Below are 18,631 nucleotides of genomic sequence, written 5' to 3' on the forward strand. Positions count from 1 at the left end.
ATTCTCTAATTTGTTTGAGTGACTACTGTCTAGGTTTCTTTCCAATTTGGATTCCTTTAATTTATTTTCCTTATCTGATTGCCATGGCTAGGACTTCCAATACTCTGTTGAATAAAAGTGGCGAGAGTGGGCATCCTTGTCTTGCTCCTGATCTCAGAGGACACGTTTTGTGTATCCCTTAACTACCTATTGTGGATATAGATGGTTTCACTACTTTTGTCTTTTAACCTTCCTACTAGCTCTGTACGTGGTTGATCTACTACTTTTACTATATGTTTACCTTTACCAATGAGATTTTTCTTTCGTAATTTTCATATTTCTAGTTGTGGCCTTTTCTTTTCCACTTTGAGAAGTTCCTTTTACATTTCTTGTAAAGCCGGTTTAGTGGTGCTGAATTCTTTTTGCTTTTGCTTACCTGTAAAACTCTTTTTCTCTCCTTCAAATCTGAAGGATAGCCTTGCTGGGTACAGTATTCTTGGTGGTAAGATTTTTTTTTTCTTTCTTTCATCACATTGAATATACTGTGCTACTACTCCCTTCCGTCCTGCAGAGTTTCTGCTGAGAAGTCAGTTGATAGTCTTAAGGGAGTTCCCTTGTATGTAACTAGTAGCTTTCTCTTGCTGCTGTTGAGATTCTCTCCTTATATTTAATTTTTGCCATTTTAATTATAATGTGTCTTGGTGTGAACATTTTAGGGTTCATCTTGTTTGGGATTCTCTGTACTTCTTGGACCTGGCTGTCTGTTTCCTTTCATAAGATAGGGGAATTTTCAGCTAGTATTTCTTCAAATAAGTTCTCTGCCCTTTTCTCTTTCTTCTCCTTCCAGGATCCCTATAACGTGAATGTTGGTATGCTTAATGTTGTCCCAGAGGTCTCTTAAAAGTATCTTTGTTTTTTAAAAATTCTTTTTTTTTTTTTAGTCTCACAAGGATTATTTTCACTAATCTGTTTCCAGTTTTCTGATCCATTCCTCTGTATCATTAATCTACTGTTGATACCTCTAGTGTATTTTTCATTTCAGTTACTGTATTCTTCAGCTGTTTGTTTCTTCTTTATATTTTCTAACTCTTTGTTGAAATTCTAACTGTGCCTATCTACATGGTCCGAGGGGGCTGGGTTCCTGGTGCTAACAGGCTAGAGAAAGGATTCCAAAATGACACTTACCAATGCAGGTATTATTGTGGTAGAATTAGCTCCCCAAATTGGCTGCTGCCAGCATCTCCATCCACAAGAAGATCCCTAGTTGCATCCTGCCCCTCCAAGAGGCTCTACAAAATCAGCAAGTGGGTCTGAACCAGGCTCTTTTCAAACTACTGCTTCTGTACCTGGACTTGGAATGTTTGAGATTTTGCATTCACCCTTTTAAGAGTGAAGTTTCTGTTTCCTATAGACCTCTGGCTCTCCCCAAAATAAGCCCCACTGATTTTTCAAAGCCAGACGTTCTGGGGGCTCATCTTCCCAGTGCAGGGTCCCTGGTCTGCAGAGCCTAATGTAGGGCTGAGACTCCTTGATCCTTGGGGAGGACCTCTACAGTTGTGATATTTCTTCCATTTGTGAGTCACCTTCCCAGGGGTTTGGGTTCTGACTACACTGCATTTCTAGCCCCCTGCCCATTTTGTTGTGGTTTCCCTTTTATGTCTTTAGTTGTGGAAAATTTTTTCTGCTAGTCTTTAGGTCATTCTCATAGATAGTTTCTCTGTAAGTAGTTGTAATTTTGGTGTGCCTGTGGTAGGAGGTGAGTTCAGGGTCTTCCTATTCTGCTATCTTGGCCTCCACCCACCCCTCAGGTTTTAATATTGATAACTATGTTGTTCCTCTCTAAGATCCATAAGTGGCTCTTTCAAATAATGTGTTGTTCTTTTTTTAAGGCTAAGTGGTCTTCTGTGAAAAATATTAACTTTATTTCTTTAAATTGTCTTCTTAAATCTTCCCTTTAGCTATTGTGTTTCTGCTTGTTGGGTTTAGGGAGGCTTTTTCATGCTGCTGGTTTCCCCTAAAGCTTGATGACTCCTGGTTGCGCACTCATCTTTGTTCTGAGATTCCCTTTAGCCTGTCGATGAATGCTTAGTCCCTGACTCCACAGATTACATGGGCGGTGTGGGATAAACTGCTGGGGTGAGGTGTCAGTGGGTGGTCACCTGGGCAGGAGTCTTCCTGTACAAGAGAGTCACACAGTAGCAGGCCCTGCCTCTCCTTCCCAAGCCAGTCACAGTTCCTCCCTGAAGACAAGCCCTCTCTTGCCAACCGCATGACTCAACTGTAAAGGTGGCTCCTCCTCCTACAGATATATTCTAACTAGTCCCTGTGGTAGCCCACAGACTCTGCTGCCCCCTGCACGAGGTACCTCCTAGCTTGAAGGGACTGCACGGCTCTGCACTTTTGTATGAGACCTTTTTAGAGCTTTGATTCATTTTCTTTCAGTCTTTTCATATCTGCCTCTGTCCTTTAAAGCAGCAGTCCCTAACCTTTTTGGCACCAGGTACCAGTTTCGTGGAAGACAATTTTTCCACAGACGGGGGGGTTGGGGAGGGATGGTTCAGGAGGTAACGCAAGCGATGGGGAGCAGCAGATGAAGCTTCGCTCACTCACCCACTACTGACCTGCTGTGTGGCCCATTTCCCAACAGGCCATGGACCGCTACTGGTCTGCGGCCTGGGGGTCGGGGACCCCTGCTTTAAAGTGTCCATATAATTTCTGTCCACTGAAGATCTCTTCCTATTTTTTTAAGATACTTTTAGAGATTTTTTTTTTTTTTTTGGCGGTACACGGGCCTCTCACTGTCGTGGCCTCTCCCGTTGCGGAGCACAGGCTCTGGACGCGCAGGCTCAGCAGCCATGGCTCACAGGCCCAGCCGCTCCACGGCATGTGGGATCCTCCCAGACCGGGGCACGATCCCGTGTCCCCTGCATCGGCAGGCGGACTCTCAACCACTGCGCCACCAGGGAAGCCCAACTGTTGCTCTTTTGAAGTAATCTTGTTCCCTTTCTGAGAGTTTTCTCTTTGTCTTTGGTTTTCACCAGTTTTCCAATTATGTGCCTATGTGTGGTTTTCTTTTTATTTTTTCCTACTGGGCTTCTTGAATCTGTGGTTTTCTATCTTTCCTCATTTTTGGAAAGTTTTCAGCTGTTCTCTCTTCATATGTGGCTTTCACCTCATTCTCTATCCTCGTCTACTAGGATAGGAATCTAATTATATATTTGACTTTTCACTGTATCCCAAGTGTTTCCAATCCTCTCTTTTGTATTTCCATCTTTATGTCCCTCTGTGTATATATTTTCTCGATTTATTTTTCAGTTAAGTAATTATCTCTTCATCCTTGTACAATCTTCCGTTAAACTTATGCATTGAATTTCTAATTGGTTGTTGTGTTTTTCTGTTCTAAAATTCTGTTTGATAGTTTTAAAATAAGTTTCAGTTTTCTGCTGAATTCTCATTTTGTCTTCTACTTTCATTAACATATTATTTATTTTAAAACTTGTATCTGTACCTTCATTATCTGTCTCCACTGTCTTTTTGTTTGTTTTTAATTTGGCTGCACTGGGTCTTAGTTGTGGCATGCTGGATCTTCATTGCTGCACGTGGGATCTTCAGTTGAGGCATTTGGGATCTTTAGTTGTGGCATTTGGGATCTTCAGTTGTGGCATGTGGGATCTTTTAGCTGCAGCATGTGAGATCTAGTGACCAGGGATCAAACCCAGGCCCACTGCATTGGGAGCATGAAGTCTTAGCCACTGGACCACCAGGGAAGTCTCTGTGAGTCTATTTCTGTTGTCAGCTATTTCTCTTGTTTTCAAGGTGGGTTTTTTTTTTTTTTGGTCTTGAATTTGGCTATTTTTTATTGAGTGATGGATGCTGTACAAGAAGATTCTTCAAAATAAGTTGAAGTCTGAGATGAAGTTCTCTTTCTTCAGAGATGATTTACATTTGCTCTGGTAGGTGACTGGAGCATTAGAAATCCTGGGTTGCCTTAATCTAATTTCAGAGATTGAGATGATGTGAAACTGACCTTCCATCATTGGAAATGCTAGTCTATTTCTAATTCATTTTTCTCTTAGTATTGTAAGCCCTCTTGCCTTCCAACACTCAACATCAGGGATTTACAGGATGCCCTCATTCTTGGCAGTCCTGGTCTCCAAATTCTGTGCCTCCTCACAAAGAAACTCTCAAAAATTCTGCTCAAAATTTAAGCTTGTTGACTTTTCAACTGCCTCTTCACCAGCCCTCGCACCACCTCTACCACTAACCAGGGAGGTGAATAATAAGATGCCAATGTTGAGTTGACCTTTTTAATTCTGTGTCCAGAACACTGGATGCTTGTGACATCAATAATCTAGCTTCTCTCATTTATATAGAACATCCGTCTATCTTCTGCTTCCCTAAAATGTTTCTTCAATTTTCTCAGCTTTAACTCTAGTTACCGTTTACTTTTTTATTGACATAAGAGACACATAAAACTTACCATCTTAACCATTTTTAAATGTACAGTTCAGCGCTATTAAATATGTTCATAACGTTGTACAACTGTCACCATCATTCATCTCCATAACTCTTTTCTTCTTGTAAAACTGAAACTCTGTGCCATTAAACAATAACCACCCATTCCTCCACCTCCAGCTCCAGGCAACCACAATTCTACTTTCTGCCTCTATGATTTTAACTACTCTAAGTACCTTCTATAAGTGGAGTCATTTAGCATTTGTTGTTTTGTGACTGACTTATTTCACTCAGCATAATGTCCTGAAGTTTCATCAATGTTGTGGCACAAATCAGAATTACCTTCCTTTTTAAGGCTAGATAATATTCCATTGTATGTATATACCACATTTTGCTTATCCATTTATCCATCGATGGACACATGGGTGCTTTGATATTTTACCTATTGTGAATAATGCTATGAACATAGGTGTACAAATATTCTTCAAGACTCTGCTTTCAATTATTTTCAGTATATACCTGGAATGGAATTGCCATATAATAATTCTATCTTTAATTTTTGAGGAACCACCGTGCTGTTTTCCACAGCAGCTATACCATCTTACTTTCCCAGCAACAGCGTACAAGGGTTCCAATTTCTCCATATTCTCATCAACACTTGTTATTTTCTGGTTTTTTTTAAAAAAATAGTATCCAACCTAATGGGTGTGAGGTGGTATTTCATTGTAGTTTTGATTTGAATTTCCCTAATGATCAGTAATGCTGAGCATTTTTATATGTACTTATTGGCCATTTGTATATCTTCTTTGGACAAATGTCTATTCAAGTCCTTTCCTCGTTTTTTGTTTTGTTGTCGTCAAGATTTAGAAGTTTCTCTGTATTCTGGATATTTATTTCTTATCAGATATATTATTTCAAATATTTTGTCCCATTCTGTGGATTGCCTTTCTGCTCTGTCAACAGTGTCTTTTTTTTTTTTTTGCAGTACGCGGGCCTCCCACTGCTGTGGCCTCTCCTGTTGCGGAGCACAGGCTCCGGATGCACAGGCTCAGCGGCCATGGCTCACGGGCCTAGCCGCTCTGCGGTATGTGGGATCTTCCCGGACCGGGGCACGAACCCGCGTCCCCTGCATCGGCAGGTGGACTCCCAACCACTGCGCCACCAGGGAAGCCCAACAGTGTCTTTTGATGCATAAAAATTTTTTAATTTCATGTAGTCCAATTTGTCTATTTTTTCTTTTGTTGCCTGTGCCTTCAATGTCATATCCAAGAAATCATTGTGAAATCCAATGCTGTACAATTTTTGCCCTATGTTTTCCTCTAAGAGTTTTAGGTCTTTGATCCACTTTGAATTTATTTTTATATGGTGTTGGATATGGGTCCAATTTCATACTTATGCATGTAGATATCCAGTTTTCCCCATACCAATTGTTGAAAACACTGTCCTTTCCCCCACTGAATGTTTTTGGCATCCTTGTAAAAAATAACTTGAACAGAGCCCATGTCTGGGCTCTCTTTTCTATTCCATTGGTCTCTATGTCTGTCTTTATGCCAGTACCACACTGTTTTGATTACTGTAACGTTGCAATAAGTTTTGAAATTATGAAGTGTGAGTCCTTCAGCTTTATTCTTCTTTTTCAAGATTGTTTTGGCTATTCAGAGTTTCTAGAGATTCCATATGAATTTTAGGAAATTTCTATTTCTGCAAAAAACGTCATCAGGATTTTGATAGGGACTGCACTGAATCTATAGATTACTTTGGGTAGTATTGACATCTTTACAATGTTAAGTCTTTCAATCCATTAACAAGGGATATATTTCTATATTTTTATGTTTTCTTTAATTATTTTCAGCAATGTTTTGTAGTTTTCATTGTACAAGTCTTTCACTTTCTTGGCTAAGTTTGTTCCTAAGTATTTTATTGTTTTTGATGCTATTGTAAATACATTTGGGGGGATAATTTTCTTTTAGCATTGTTCATTGTTAGCAACTGATTTTTGTCTTCAATTTTTTTTTTTTTTTTTTGCTGTACGCGGACCTCTCACTGTTGTGGCCTCTCCCGTTGTGGAGCATAGGCTCTGGACATGCAGGCTCAGCGGCCATGGCTCACAGGCCCAGCCGCTCCGCAGCATGTGGGATCTTCCCGGACCGGGACACGAACCCGTGTCCCTTGCATCGGCAGGCGGACTCTCAACCACTGCGCCACCAGGGAAGCCCTGTCTTCAATTTTGTATCCTGTTACCTTGCTGAATTCATTTATTAGTTATAACAGTATTTTAGTGGAACCAAAACTCTGGTGCTGATATTTTTCCTCCCTCTAGAGGGAGCTCCTCATCAGCCAAAATACAACACCTTGGAAAATGCTTTTAAAATACCTGTTTTGAAACGTTTTCTTCTTCATGTGATTTGGTTGCAAAAAGGAAAGTAGTTCACTCATAAAAATTCTCACAGTTTTAACACTTAAAACTTTGGAAATAGAATTTCCTCACCTACTTGTCACTTACTTATACTCCCCTCCCCCCACCAAACTGTATTGGTTTTGGATCTATTTGTTAAAAATATTAAAATGCAACACCTTCTGATTTGTTTGTAGAATAGCTGTTTGTCATTAGGAAATATAGACACTTTAAAGCTAATAAAACCTTTGCATAATTGCTGGATACAGCTGGAAAGTGTATTGAATTAGGAGGCAGAAACAAGAATGCTAACTTCCCTCCAAGCATCAGGGCTTTATGATAGTCTTTTCCAGTTTCAGCAGCCATTAAAATCAACATCAGAGGGAAGTGAGCTTAAATTCCAGACCAGCATATCACTGTAGGACGAAAGGTTAAACCAGGACTTTGCCCAAATAAGAAGAAAAACCAATCACCTGGCAAAGGACATGAACAGACAGTTCATAGAAAAAGAAACAGTGGGGCGGGAGCGGGGGGGTGGGGTGGGGTGCAGATTCTGAACATATGCAAAGATGCTCAACTCACACATAAAAAAGAAATAAAAAGTTGATTGCTGATGACAGGTTCTCCAGGTTGGTAAGGGTGAAGAGAAACTATTATATGTTGTTGGTTAGAATGTAAACTGGCAAAACCTCTCTTTGAGTAACAATTTAACAAAATCCATCAAAACAAAAAATGCACAGACCCCTTGATCCAGCAATTCTACTCTGGGAAGTTTTTTCTACAGAAATACTTCCAAAAGTTAGCATCCACTTGACATCAAAAATCAGATTAGGTCAGCACAGGAAGAGAAAACTATAGGTCAATCTGACTGATGAACCCACATGGCAAATATTAAAAAACTGAATCCAGTGATGATTTCAAATAATACTTAAATGAGTAGAATTTATCTCATGAATGTAAGTGTATTGATCATTGTTCTTTTTTTAAAAAAAATTATTTATTTATTTTTGGCTGCATTGGGTCTTCGCTGCTGCGCACGAGCCCTCTCTAGTTGCCACGAGTGGGGGCCACTCTTTGCCACAGTGCGTGGGCTTCTCATTGCGGTGGCTTCTCTTGTTGCGGAGCACAGGCTCTAGGCACGAGGGCTTCAGTAGTTATGGCTTGCGGGCTCCAGAGGGCAGGCTCAGCAGTTGTGGCACAGGGACTTAGTTGCTCTGCAGAATGTGGGATCCTCCCAGACCAGGGCTCGAATCCATGTCTCCTGCATTGGCAGGTGGACTCTTAGCCACTGCGCCACCAAGGCAGCCCGATCACTGTCTTTAACTACAAACAACACAAGCTGTTTCATATTCATTTAAGCAGAAAATAAAAGTACTGAAACAATACTTATTAGCTCACCAGATTTTAAGGAAGCCTGAAGAGTAGGCTCAGAAACAGAGCAAAGAAAAGCTACATATCTAGAACCACAGAAAACACCTCACCCTAGAACCAGCCTGATGAAGATTCCACCATGGGCACAAAGGATGCTCTCTTGATTTTCTGGATCCCAAGCCACAAGTTGAAAATCCCTAGTGGGTACATTTGACTGGCCAAACCTGTCACATGTCTGCCCAGCAGCTAGGGAAGCTGGGAAAGCAAGAAATTGGCATTTACAGCTCTATAATTAGAAGCAAGGGGCTCAGGTGCCAGGTAGTCTTAAATATGGCCAAGGCCCACCACTGTGAGGATATTTCCACAGTAAAAAAATCTATTGATGTAATTTACAATATTAACAGATATAAGAGGAAAACCATGTAATCCTCTCTACAGCTGCAAAAAGAAAAACATTTAATAAAATTCTTCATTAAAAAAAAAATTAGGGACTTCCCTGGTGGTCCAGTGGCTAAGACTCTGCGCTCCCAATGCATGCGGCCTGGGTTCAATCCCTGGTCGGGGAACTAGATCCTGCATGCATGCCGCAACTAAGAAGTCTGCATGCTGCAACTAAAAGATCCTGCATGCCACAACAAAGATCCCTCATGCTGCAACTAAGACCCGGTGCAGTCAAAATAAATAAATATTTTTAAAAAATCATTTGTAATTCTATACAATAGCAATGGAGATTTTAAAAATGAAATTAAGAAAACAATTCTATAATAGCATCAAAAAGAATTACTTAGGGAAAAAATTAACCAAGCAGGTGCAAGACTTGGACACTTAGAACTATAAAACACTGTTGAAATAAATTAAAGGAGACCTAAATATATGGAAAGATATTTTGTGTTCATGGGTCAGAAGACTTAATACTCCCCCAGTTGACCTACAGATTCAATGCAACCCTATTAAAATTCCCACTGCCTCCCCCATTTTTTTCAGAAATGGACAAGCTAATCTTGACGTTCATATGGAATTGCAAGGGTCCCAGAATAAAACAGTCTTGAAAAAGATAAAGTTGGAGGATAGATATATAAATCAATGGATGAGAAACCAGAAGTAAACCTATAGATCTATGTTCAATTCATTTCAACAAGGGTACCAAGACAACGGAAAGAATAATCTCTTCAACAAATGGTGCTGGGACAACTGGAAAAGCCCATGCAAAAGAATGAAGGTGAACTCTTAGTTACCTCACAACATATACAAATATTAACACATAATCGACTGAAGTCCTAAGTGTAAGAGATAAAACTAAAAAACTCTTAGAATAAAAAACACAGTGGGGACTTCCCTGGTGGCACAGTGGTTGAGAGTCCGCCTGCCGATGCAGGGGACGCGGGTTCGTGCCCCGGTCCAGGAAGATCCCACATGCCGTCGAGCAAAAAAAAAACAAACAAAAAAAACCCCACAGGGGTAAATCTTTATAACCTTGGATTTAGCAATGGATTCTTAGCTATGACACCAAAGCACAAGCAACAAAAGAAAAATAGCTAAATTGGACTTCATCAAAATTTAAAACTTTTGTGCATAAAAGAACATTACAAAAAAAGTGAAAAGACAACCAGAAGAATGGGAGAAAATATTTTCAAATCATATATCTGGTAAGGATATGGTGTCCAGAATATATAAAAGACTCACAATTCAACAACAAAAAAGACAAGTAAGCCAATTAAAAATAAGCCAATTAAAAAGTGGAAAATGGTTTGAATAGACATTTCTCCAAAGAAACATATATAAATGCCCAAGAAGCACATGAAAAGATGTTCAACATCATTAGTCTTAGAGAAATGCAAATCAGAACAATGAAACAACACTTCACACTAGCATGGCTATAATAAAAAATAAATGGAAAACAACAAAAAATAAATGGAAAACAACAAGTGGAGATGTGGAGATTGGTAGGAATGTAAAATGGTATAGCTACTGTGGAAAACAGTTTGGTGGTTCCTCAAAAGTTAAACAGAGAATTACCAGGTGACCCAGCAATTCCACTCCTAGGTATATACCTAAAAGAATTGAAAACAGGTGTTCAAACAAATACCTGTACACAAATGCTCACAACAGTACTATTCACAATCACCAAAGGGTGAAAACAATTCAAATATTTGTCAATTTACAAATATATAAACAAAATGTATCTATACAATGGAATATTATTTAGCCATAAAAAAGAATGAAGTTACTGATATATTCTACAACATGGATGAACCTTGAAAACATGCTAAGTGAAAGAAGCCAGACACAAAAGGCCATATAATATATGATTCTATTTATACAAAATGTCCAGGATAGGCAAATCCATAGAGACTAAAAGCAGACTAGTGGCTGCCAGGGTGTGGGGCAAGGGAAAGAAAATGGCAAATGACTACTTAATGGGTACAGGGTTTCTTCTGGGGATGATGAAATTAGAACTAAAATTAGATGAAATTAGAAACTGGACTTAGATAGTAGTGATGGTACTACAACATTGTGAATGCACTAAAAGCAACCGAATTGTATACTTTAAAATAGTTAAAATGGTTAATTTTACATTATATGATTTTTACCTCAATTAATTTAACAAGATACACAGAAACATACACGGTTTTCTATTTCTTTAGGTACATGGATGTTCTGTGTCCATAAATGCATAGCTAATTGTCCAGGATACCCTCCAAGCTGGGAACAGTAATAATGTAAGGCAGAAAACACTGATTGCCAAGCAAAATTTATTTTGAAATGTATGAATTAAAAATAAATTATATAAACTATAATGGAAAAGACTCTAGAAAGAATATATATATGGATAAAACTGAATCGATTTGCTATACACCAAAAACTAACACAACATGGTAAATCAACTATACTTCAATAAAAAAATAAATAATTTTAAATAAAAAATTTAAGTCTGTGCATGGCATAAGGTCTGAAAGAATAGCTCTGGGGGTAAATTTTAAGGGAAATCCCCTTTCCACCTTATATGTCTCTGCATTTTTTGAAATTTTAGAAACAGACATACTATATTTATAATCAGGGGAAAAAATTAAGCAAGAAAAAGAGAAGCAGAAGCTGGAGAGGGGAGCAGTGAGGAAACAAGAGACCAAGGAGTGTTGTCTGTGAATGCTTAGTAGGATTCAGGGAATGCATCTTCCCCTTTGGCCCCATATGCTGCCACTTTGTGAATAACTACAAAAGCGTGAACATAAAAGGGGCTGGCAGGTTTTTCCAGGGACTTTTAGAAGGAGACAAAGCCAGGATATTCTGACAACAAACAGCCAGGCCAGAGTGGGGCAGGGGAGAGATCCACAAGGAACAGTGGGATCTAGTGTTCTGACCATGGCAACCCAGCCTGGATGGACTGAGCCTCAGAGTGCTGGCCACAACCACAGCCCCCTTCTAAGTGATTCCTTCTTCGGAATCCAGCAGATTGGGCTGGAAGTAGACACCTGACACCAGGACCAAAGGTTCAATGCAGTGATAGAGGCCTTTGAGATGGCTGATACCAGCACTCCGCTCACCCAGACTGCAGACGTTAAAGGAAGCAACAGGGTCCACTCTTGAGGACTTTTAATGTGATGCAAAGAGGTTGCTTGCTTGACAATAGCGCCAGAACCTGTAAGACATGCCAATGGACAGTACCATGGCAACTAGTATGAGTCATGGTAGGAGGGCTCAAATACACATAAACAGGAGCCACAGCGCATGGCCCCACGAGCAGTGGGCACCCAGCAAATCCTCATGCAGAAAAATGAGCAATACCATGCATGCTAAAGGCAGAGCCAGAATGGCCTCCCCAATTCCAAAGGACTCACAGCATCTCTGCATCACCTGCGTCTGCAGTTCCAGTCCTAACTCTGAATCCTAGAAACACAGCTCTCTGTGAGCTCCCATGGGCCCTTGACACACAGTTGCATTCTTATAGCACAGCAGGGCAGACCTAGGTTTTGTGGGAACTGAAGCTTATATAATTTGGAAGGCCTACTTTAAGAAAAAGAATACAAAATTACAGACTTAAAATTAGGCAAGTGAATATTTAGGACAAGTAAAGAAATCACATCAAATTACACATTTTAGGGCTGCCCTGGTGGCGCAGTGGTTGAGAGTCCGCCTGCCGATGCAGGGGACGTGGGTTTGTGCCCCACTCTGGGAAGATACCACATGCCACGGAGTGGCTGGGCCCGTGAGCCATGGCCACTGAGCCTGCGCGTCCGGAGCCTGTGCTCCGCAACGGGAGAGGCCACAACAGTGAGAGGCCCGTGTACCGCAAAAAAAAAAATTACACATTTTAAAAAGTTGGCAAACATAACAAACATTGTTATGTTTGTTATGTCACAAACATAACAATGTATATATTACTTAAGTGTCCTACCTCTATAATATTTTTCCTACATTTTTTGCTGCATAACCTTTGATTACTTCTTCATATGATGATTTTACAATATGATTTTCTATAGAAACTTGTTTATTATTGACATTTGAGATGCATAAAATGTGATTTCTTGTGCCAACATATGCACCATTCACAGCTGTTCTGGTTGGTTCCCTATAATCGCTGGAATTCTGATAAATTCTACTTCACAAAATTTATACCAAAAAAAGAAAAAAAAGCTTAGAATGTTTATAACTGTGTCACTGCATTATCAAACATATTCCTGACAAAGACAAAACTTCAATTTTAATCAGGCATCAATGAGAACAGAATCTACCTCTTACAGTTTAACATGCCTGATAAAAGGAAGAATTTTCTACAGACCGGTTTTTGTCTCCATACTTTTCAAATCTTGCTTTTCCTCCCCTGTACATATACTTCTGCTGCCGGGCACTGTAGGGAGTATCCATATCACCACAGCAGCACTTCTGTCCCAATATCCTCATACCATGATACAGGTGAATGGATGACATAACTGGAAGGAGAACTCCTCCTGGAAGCCATTGCTAGTAGAATGGCTAGCAAGAATTTACCTATTCCCAGGGGTGACTGTGAACCACATAAACCTATCACATTAACCCAAACTAAGTATATCCCAACTCAGCTTCCCCTTAGTCACATTCCAAAAGAAACTGCAGCCATTCCATGGCACCCAACAAGAAAAGGGTGACAGAGGGGGTCAGAGAGGTGGAGACAGAGGCCCTCTCCAATTGCAGCTAAAATATCTTGCTTTCACAAACTTAACAAAAAACATACTAGCCCGTGAACACACTGCTTGGATCCCTCCCAAAGGCTCTGACACTTAAGCTTCCATAAATCCACACTGGTGATGAGTAGTCCTAAGTAAAATCCCTTACTTGAAGGAAAGCTGCATGAATCTCTCTCTTCACTGCCACCAGCAGGAACAGACATAAGTGACTGGAAGGTGTATAAAGAGCAAGACTTAAGACACCAGTTAAGTCTGAGAAATAAACTGAAAGCAAGAGATAATGGCAGGCCCCCAAAAATGATGGGAATCAATAAATAAGGTGACCGGTCAATTCCTAAGGAAATACAAACAAAAGAAGAGGAGAAAGAAATGTGGGCGAAATGTGGATGGACAGGACCTGATGAGGGGAGCCTTGTGTGCAGGTGGGCGGAGTCTAGTGATGGGGGTGCCTAACAGTTGAGGGCGGGGCTAAAGACTAGGGTGGCCTAACTGATAGATGAGTGGAGCCTAAAGACCAGGGCCATGGGCACACAAAATGTGAGTGAGGCCCATATAGAAGGGATCTGCCCAGCAGATAATGAGCAGTGTCTAAAGGTGAGTAGGAGTTTGGAAATAAGATGCATGGGGCCCAGAGATGGAGAGGCCAGGGCTACCTGGGCCAGGCCCCCTTTCCTCCCAGCACCAGAGGTGGGTCTAGAAGTGGGAGGGTACCCCACTGAGCATCTCCATGTTCTTCCTTCCCCCGATCAGTTAGAGAAGGCAGCCATAAAGATTCAGTCATGGTGGCGTGGCAACATGGTACGCTGGACGTTACTGCATGCAGCACTCAGGGCCTGGGTCATCCAGTGCTGGTGGAGGTTGATGCAGGCCAAGATGCTGGAGCAAAGACGGCGCCTGGCACTAAGACTCTACACCTGCCAGGAGTGGGCAGTGGTGAAGGTGCTGGCACAGGTTCGAATGTGGCAAGCCCGCAGACGGTTTCTCCAGGTGTACCAAGCGGCCTGCATCATCCAGTCTCACTGGCGCTGGCATGCCAGCCAAACCCGAGGCCTGATCCAGGGCCGCTATGAGGTTAGAGCCAGCCAGCTGGAGCTCGACATCGAAATCCTCATGACCTAGGGTGCTGGCAGAGCCAAGGAGACTGGATCTCTCTTCCAATAAAGACATTTACTGACCATGGTCTTGCCCTCTGGAAATCAGACCCATAGATGAGGGATCGGCCCTTTACCTTCCTGCCTTCCACCCAAAGAAAAGATTTCCTGGCATCATCTTAATGCCCATGCCAGGGCAACTCACACTAGGCCCTTGCTCCTAATGCAAACCTGACCAATCCTGTGCCCAAAAGAAACCTCAGGGCCCAGGTCAGTCTCTGACACCTCAGCCAGCCTGATCAGAGCTCCCTCCACAAGTTGGGGTAGGCATTGGGCTTTATTTTTCTGCAGCCCCTGCCCAGCCATCTCCATTCAGGGTAGGACTGGCTGCAGTCAGAGCCAGCTGGGAAGGCCAGAATTCCACAGGTCTGTGATTGGCAGGGCCCTCAGGGCCAGCACAGAGCTTAGCAGGGAGCCAGGAGGACAGGGTACCCCAGCTGAGCAACAGCAGGACAGGCACTGTGCCTCAATGGGGGATGGCCAGCCAAAGCCAGCCCCTGGGGAAGGCCAGCACAGGAGCTGAGATGCTGCAGCTGTGCCTGCTGCCTCCCTCCCCAGGGGCTGAGAGACAAGGCTTCCCTTCCCTGTGCTGGCCACTTCCGAGGAGAACCACGCATGGGGTTGAGGAGGGGAGAGAGCGCCTGGGGATTGAAGTGGGTAAACAAGCAGAGGAGGATTAGGGGTGGGCAGGGGTGGATGGCTGTCCCTCTGCCATTGGAGGTCATTAGCTTGGGGACGCAGCCTCTAAATCCTACCACATCCTCAGAAGCAGCTGTGCCAGCCTCCCCTCAAGATTCCCTCTCTTCCCCAACCCTCCCACAAACTACCACACCCTCTGCTGGGCCTGCCTCGAGTGGGTACTGATGGAACTCTGCTTTGCTGAGTCTCTCATTATCTCTTGGCATTTATGTCTCAACCATCTCTGAACATGATCTCTCATTCTCTGCTTTGTCATTCATGCCCAAGATCCCTCACTCTCACCCTGTGTCAGATATGATGTTTGTCTGAACCTGCATCCCAGAAGTCTGAGGTCCATGGCCCTCCCCAGAATTTTGCGATGGGTGGCCTTGCAAGGGATGGGAAGACCAGCTGGGGAGGTGTACAGAAGTCAGAGGTCTTCATGGGCCTTGCAACTGGGTAAGGTTTTCCCTCACCACAGGGCCCATTGTGTGTGTGTGTGTGTGTTTGGGATTCAGGGCAGGGTGTCCCTAGAAGCGCTGTGACAGATGTGAGGATTCAGGGTTCAGTTCAATATCCATCACCTCCAGTAGCTGCAGGTGACAATGATGCAGCTAGGTTCCTCACTCTTCCAAGGGATCCCTTTTAGGAGCTTTGGACACAGCTCTCTTCTCCCATACTGGCAACAGTGAGTGGCAGGAAACTGGTTAGGTCTGCAAACTGAACATGACAGGAATTCTGTGTGACTAGCCCATTAGGCGCCCACCCCTGCAGTGAGAGGTGTTTAAAACCTGTGCTGGCAAGAATTTAACTCTCTGATTCACAACCTACATTGGGCATTGGAATACCCTAAAACACACACAAAAAAATACTGATGCCTGGGCCCACCCAGAGATTCTGCTTTAATTGGCTGGGAAGTGGCCTAGGCACTGAAGTTCAATGTGCAGCCACAATTTGAAAACCGCTGAGTTAAGTCCTTCCCAGCCTGGGTCATATGCCCGCCAATCAGCCTGTGTGGTCCCACCTGGGGACAGTCACGCAGAATTCCAAGCTGAACACTCAGTGGGCTCAAGGTAATCAAGGCTTTCTGCTCTCTGATGAGCTAAGAATGCAAAGTAAAATGGGGATCTAGAGGCAGAGCTGCTTTGGGTCAAAAACCTTTGGAAGCAGGAAGATGCAGCCCCTCCTGAGAGCTGGGGCCTGAGATGGGGAGAGGCTGTTGGGGGAAAGTAGGCTGGGCCTCTTGTCCCAGGTAGAGGGGATCCCAGGAAGATGGCACCACACAGGTGTGAACAATGGACACTCTGGGGCAGCCCAAGAAAGCCAAGTTTCATCCAAAGTCTTCACCACCACCTGCAAGAGTCCCTTCAAAGATCAGGGGTCTTGAGGATCCTTTTGTAGTTCATAAGTGTGATGATTGGGTGTTCACGCGCTTGTGTGACATGTGCCTCCTTCCAACCTTGTTACGACTGTGGCACATTACCCGTCTGACATGAGAAAAAAAAAAAAAAACATCAGGGGTCTTGAGAAGCCAGGGATGGTCTAACCCCATGGATGCTGGGCATCAGAGAGCCCCAGGCAGAGGAATGAAGCATAGAACAGGAGTCAGGAGAGAAGCTCTTTTAGCAGCAAGGTCTGTGGCTAGTTGCCTAGATTTGTGGAGCCATCTTTCTCTCCTTAGCAGGGATGAGGCCACATGTGGGATTTCTTAGAGGTAGACCTCTCAGAACCTCATAGATCCTCTCTTCTGTTCCCCACCATCACTGAGAACTGAGCTGCATAAGGAACTCTTCCTGAGAATACACTGAAACACTGAAGTGGGGATGGGAGGAGCATGCTTGCAGCTTTGAGTCAGGAGTGAGCCTAAGAGAACTCTGGGGGACTTGGTATCCCCATTCATGCTCCTCCCCCAGGTGACATCATGGCCCCAAGAGATATGTGACCCAGGCCTGTTCAACAAAGAAATAAACTGACCCTCAGATGGGCCTAGCCTCCTGGGTCCCTAAGAAGGTAGTTCAGTAAGTGAAGGCTCATCTCCTACAGGTCCCCTTCAGACCTGGAAAAGGTCCCCAGGTTACATCTAGTCTCTTTGCCACAAGACGCCCACCCCATGCTCTCTAGCCCCTTACCTCATGCATCACTAACCTCAGATCTGATCCCACTGCTCCAAGGTCTCCATCCCGCCTTGTCTTCTTTCTCTTTCCCACATGTCAAACCCTAAATGAGATGCCCACAGCCACTGCCATGCATGTCTGGCAGCTTGAGTGGGCTGACCAACATCCCGCTGGATTACTCACACACATTCACACACATTATCGAAGGACACTGGTTCTGACCACTACCCCACCCACTCCCATTTTGCCGGGTGGATGTTGCTGGTGTAAAGAGGTCTTTGTTCAGCTTTGTTTCTAAAAATCAAATTTGTTCAGGTGCATCATAAATTAGTAGTCTGGAGATAAGTGCTTATTATGTAGAAGGGCTGGACTGAGTTGAGAAGAAAATTTGTTTTCTGGGCACTCCCAAACTGGGCTTTCATATCTTCAGAACAAAGAACTTAGGATAGAGTGTGACCTTAAAGAGGGTGACCACAGATTCTGACAGCAAAAGGGGGTAGGGCACAGGGCAGGTAGAGAAAGTTCCAGACACACAGGAAGAGACAAAAGCCCATTCACTGCCCCGAGACAGAGGAGTGTGAGGGGGCTTAGGTACTGCTGCAGCCTGTTGCCAGATCCTGCCCTTAGCCCCTCCCCTCAGGTCACTCCGGTAGGCACAGGGGAATCTGGGGGAGGCTGCATGGTTCAGAGGCAAAAAGTAGTAAAAGCCAAGGAAGGGGGAGTTCCTTAGTGGCCTAGTGTTTCGGATTCTGGGCTTTCACTGCCATGGCCCGGGTTCAATCCCTGGTCAGGGAACTGAGATCCTGCAAACCATGTGGCATGGCCAAAAAACAGAACAAACAAAAAAGCCAAGGAAGGTACCAAAGTAATGGGTCTAAGGGCTGCCCTCATTGAGCCCGGTATACTCCCTATGGGGCTGGGAAGTAGCCAAGAGTCCCTAGACCCCCAAGATGGGACAAGTAAGACATGCCAAAAGGACTGGTGGTCCCAAAGAGGCCTAGGACAGAGACAAGAAGCCACAGACTGTGGCGATCTCACCACCTGAGGCCAAGGCAGGGACCATGGGCATCATAGAAGGTGGATTTAGGTCTGTGGGGGGGGACACAGTAGGATTATCTATTGGGGGCGGGCTAAAGACAACATGGTTTCCAGGAGAGCAGGCAGGACCACCCACAAGACCCAACCCAGGAGGGGAAAGTGGGAGATATCAATGAAAGATGTTTGGCTATGAGTTGATAATTGTTGAAGCTGGAATGTTGTCTACTCTGTCTCATTTTGGATGTGTTTGAACATTTCCACAATAAAAACATAAAAAAAAACTTTAGT

The 18,631-nt window shown here is 43.3% G+C and overlaps 2 protein-coding genes and 1 non-coding gene across 4 annotated transcripts in view; 2 read left to right on the forward strand and 1 right to left on the reverse strand.

The window, feature by feature from the left end:
* IQCF2 (IQ motif containing F2) overlaps positions 1-18,631 on the reverse strand; it is a 79,699-nt gene that overhangs the window by 25,576 nt on the left and 35,492 nt on the right. The window contains 1 exon segment of the mRNA XM_060163894.1: positions 11,743-11,837. Within this exon segment, the coding sequence (XP_060019877.1) occupies positions 11,743-11,837 (95 nt within the window).
* IQCF6 (IQ motif containing F6) lies at positions 13,885-14,481 on the forward strand. Of its 2 annotated transcripts, none has more exons than XM_060164256.1 (2): positions 13,885-13,956; positions 14,113-14,481. In XM_060164256.1, exons 1-2 carry the CDS (start codon positions 13,885-13,887, stop codon positions 14,479-14,481), a joined length of 441 nt encoding a protein of 146 aa, XP_060020239.1. The 2 variants fall into 2 exon arrangements, with proteins under 2 accessions (XP_060020239.1, XP_060020240.1); XM_060164257.1 differs by having other exon boundaries at positions 13,885-13,899.
* Positions 16,581-16,684, forward strand: LOC132528312 (small nucleolar RNA U13). The gene has a single exon (XR_009543190.1). It is a non-coding gene; the product is annotated as a small nucleolar RNA U13 (small nucleolar RNA).

This window comes from Lagenorhynchus albirostris, chromosome 10 (assembly GCF_949774975.1).
Source record: "Lagenorhynchus albirostris chromosome 10, mLagAlb1.1, whole genome shotgun sequence".
NCBI classification, from domain to species: domain Eukaryota; kingdom Metazoa; phylum Chordata; class Mammalia; order Artiodactyla; family Delphinidae; genus Lagenorhynchus; species Lagenorhynchus albirostris.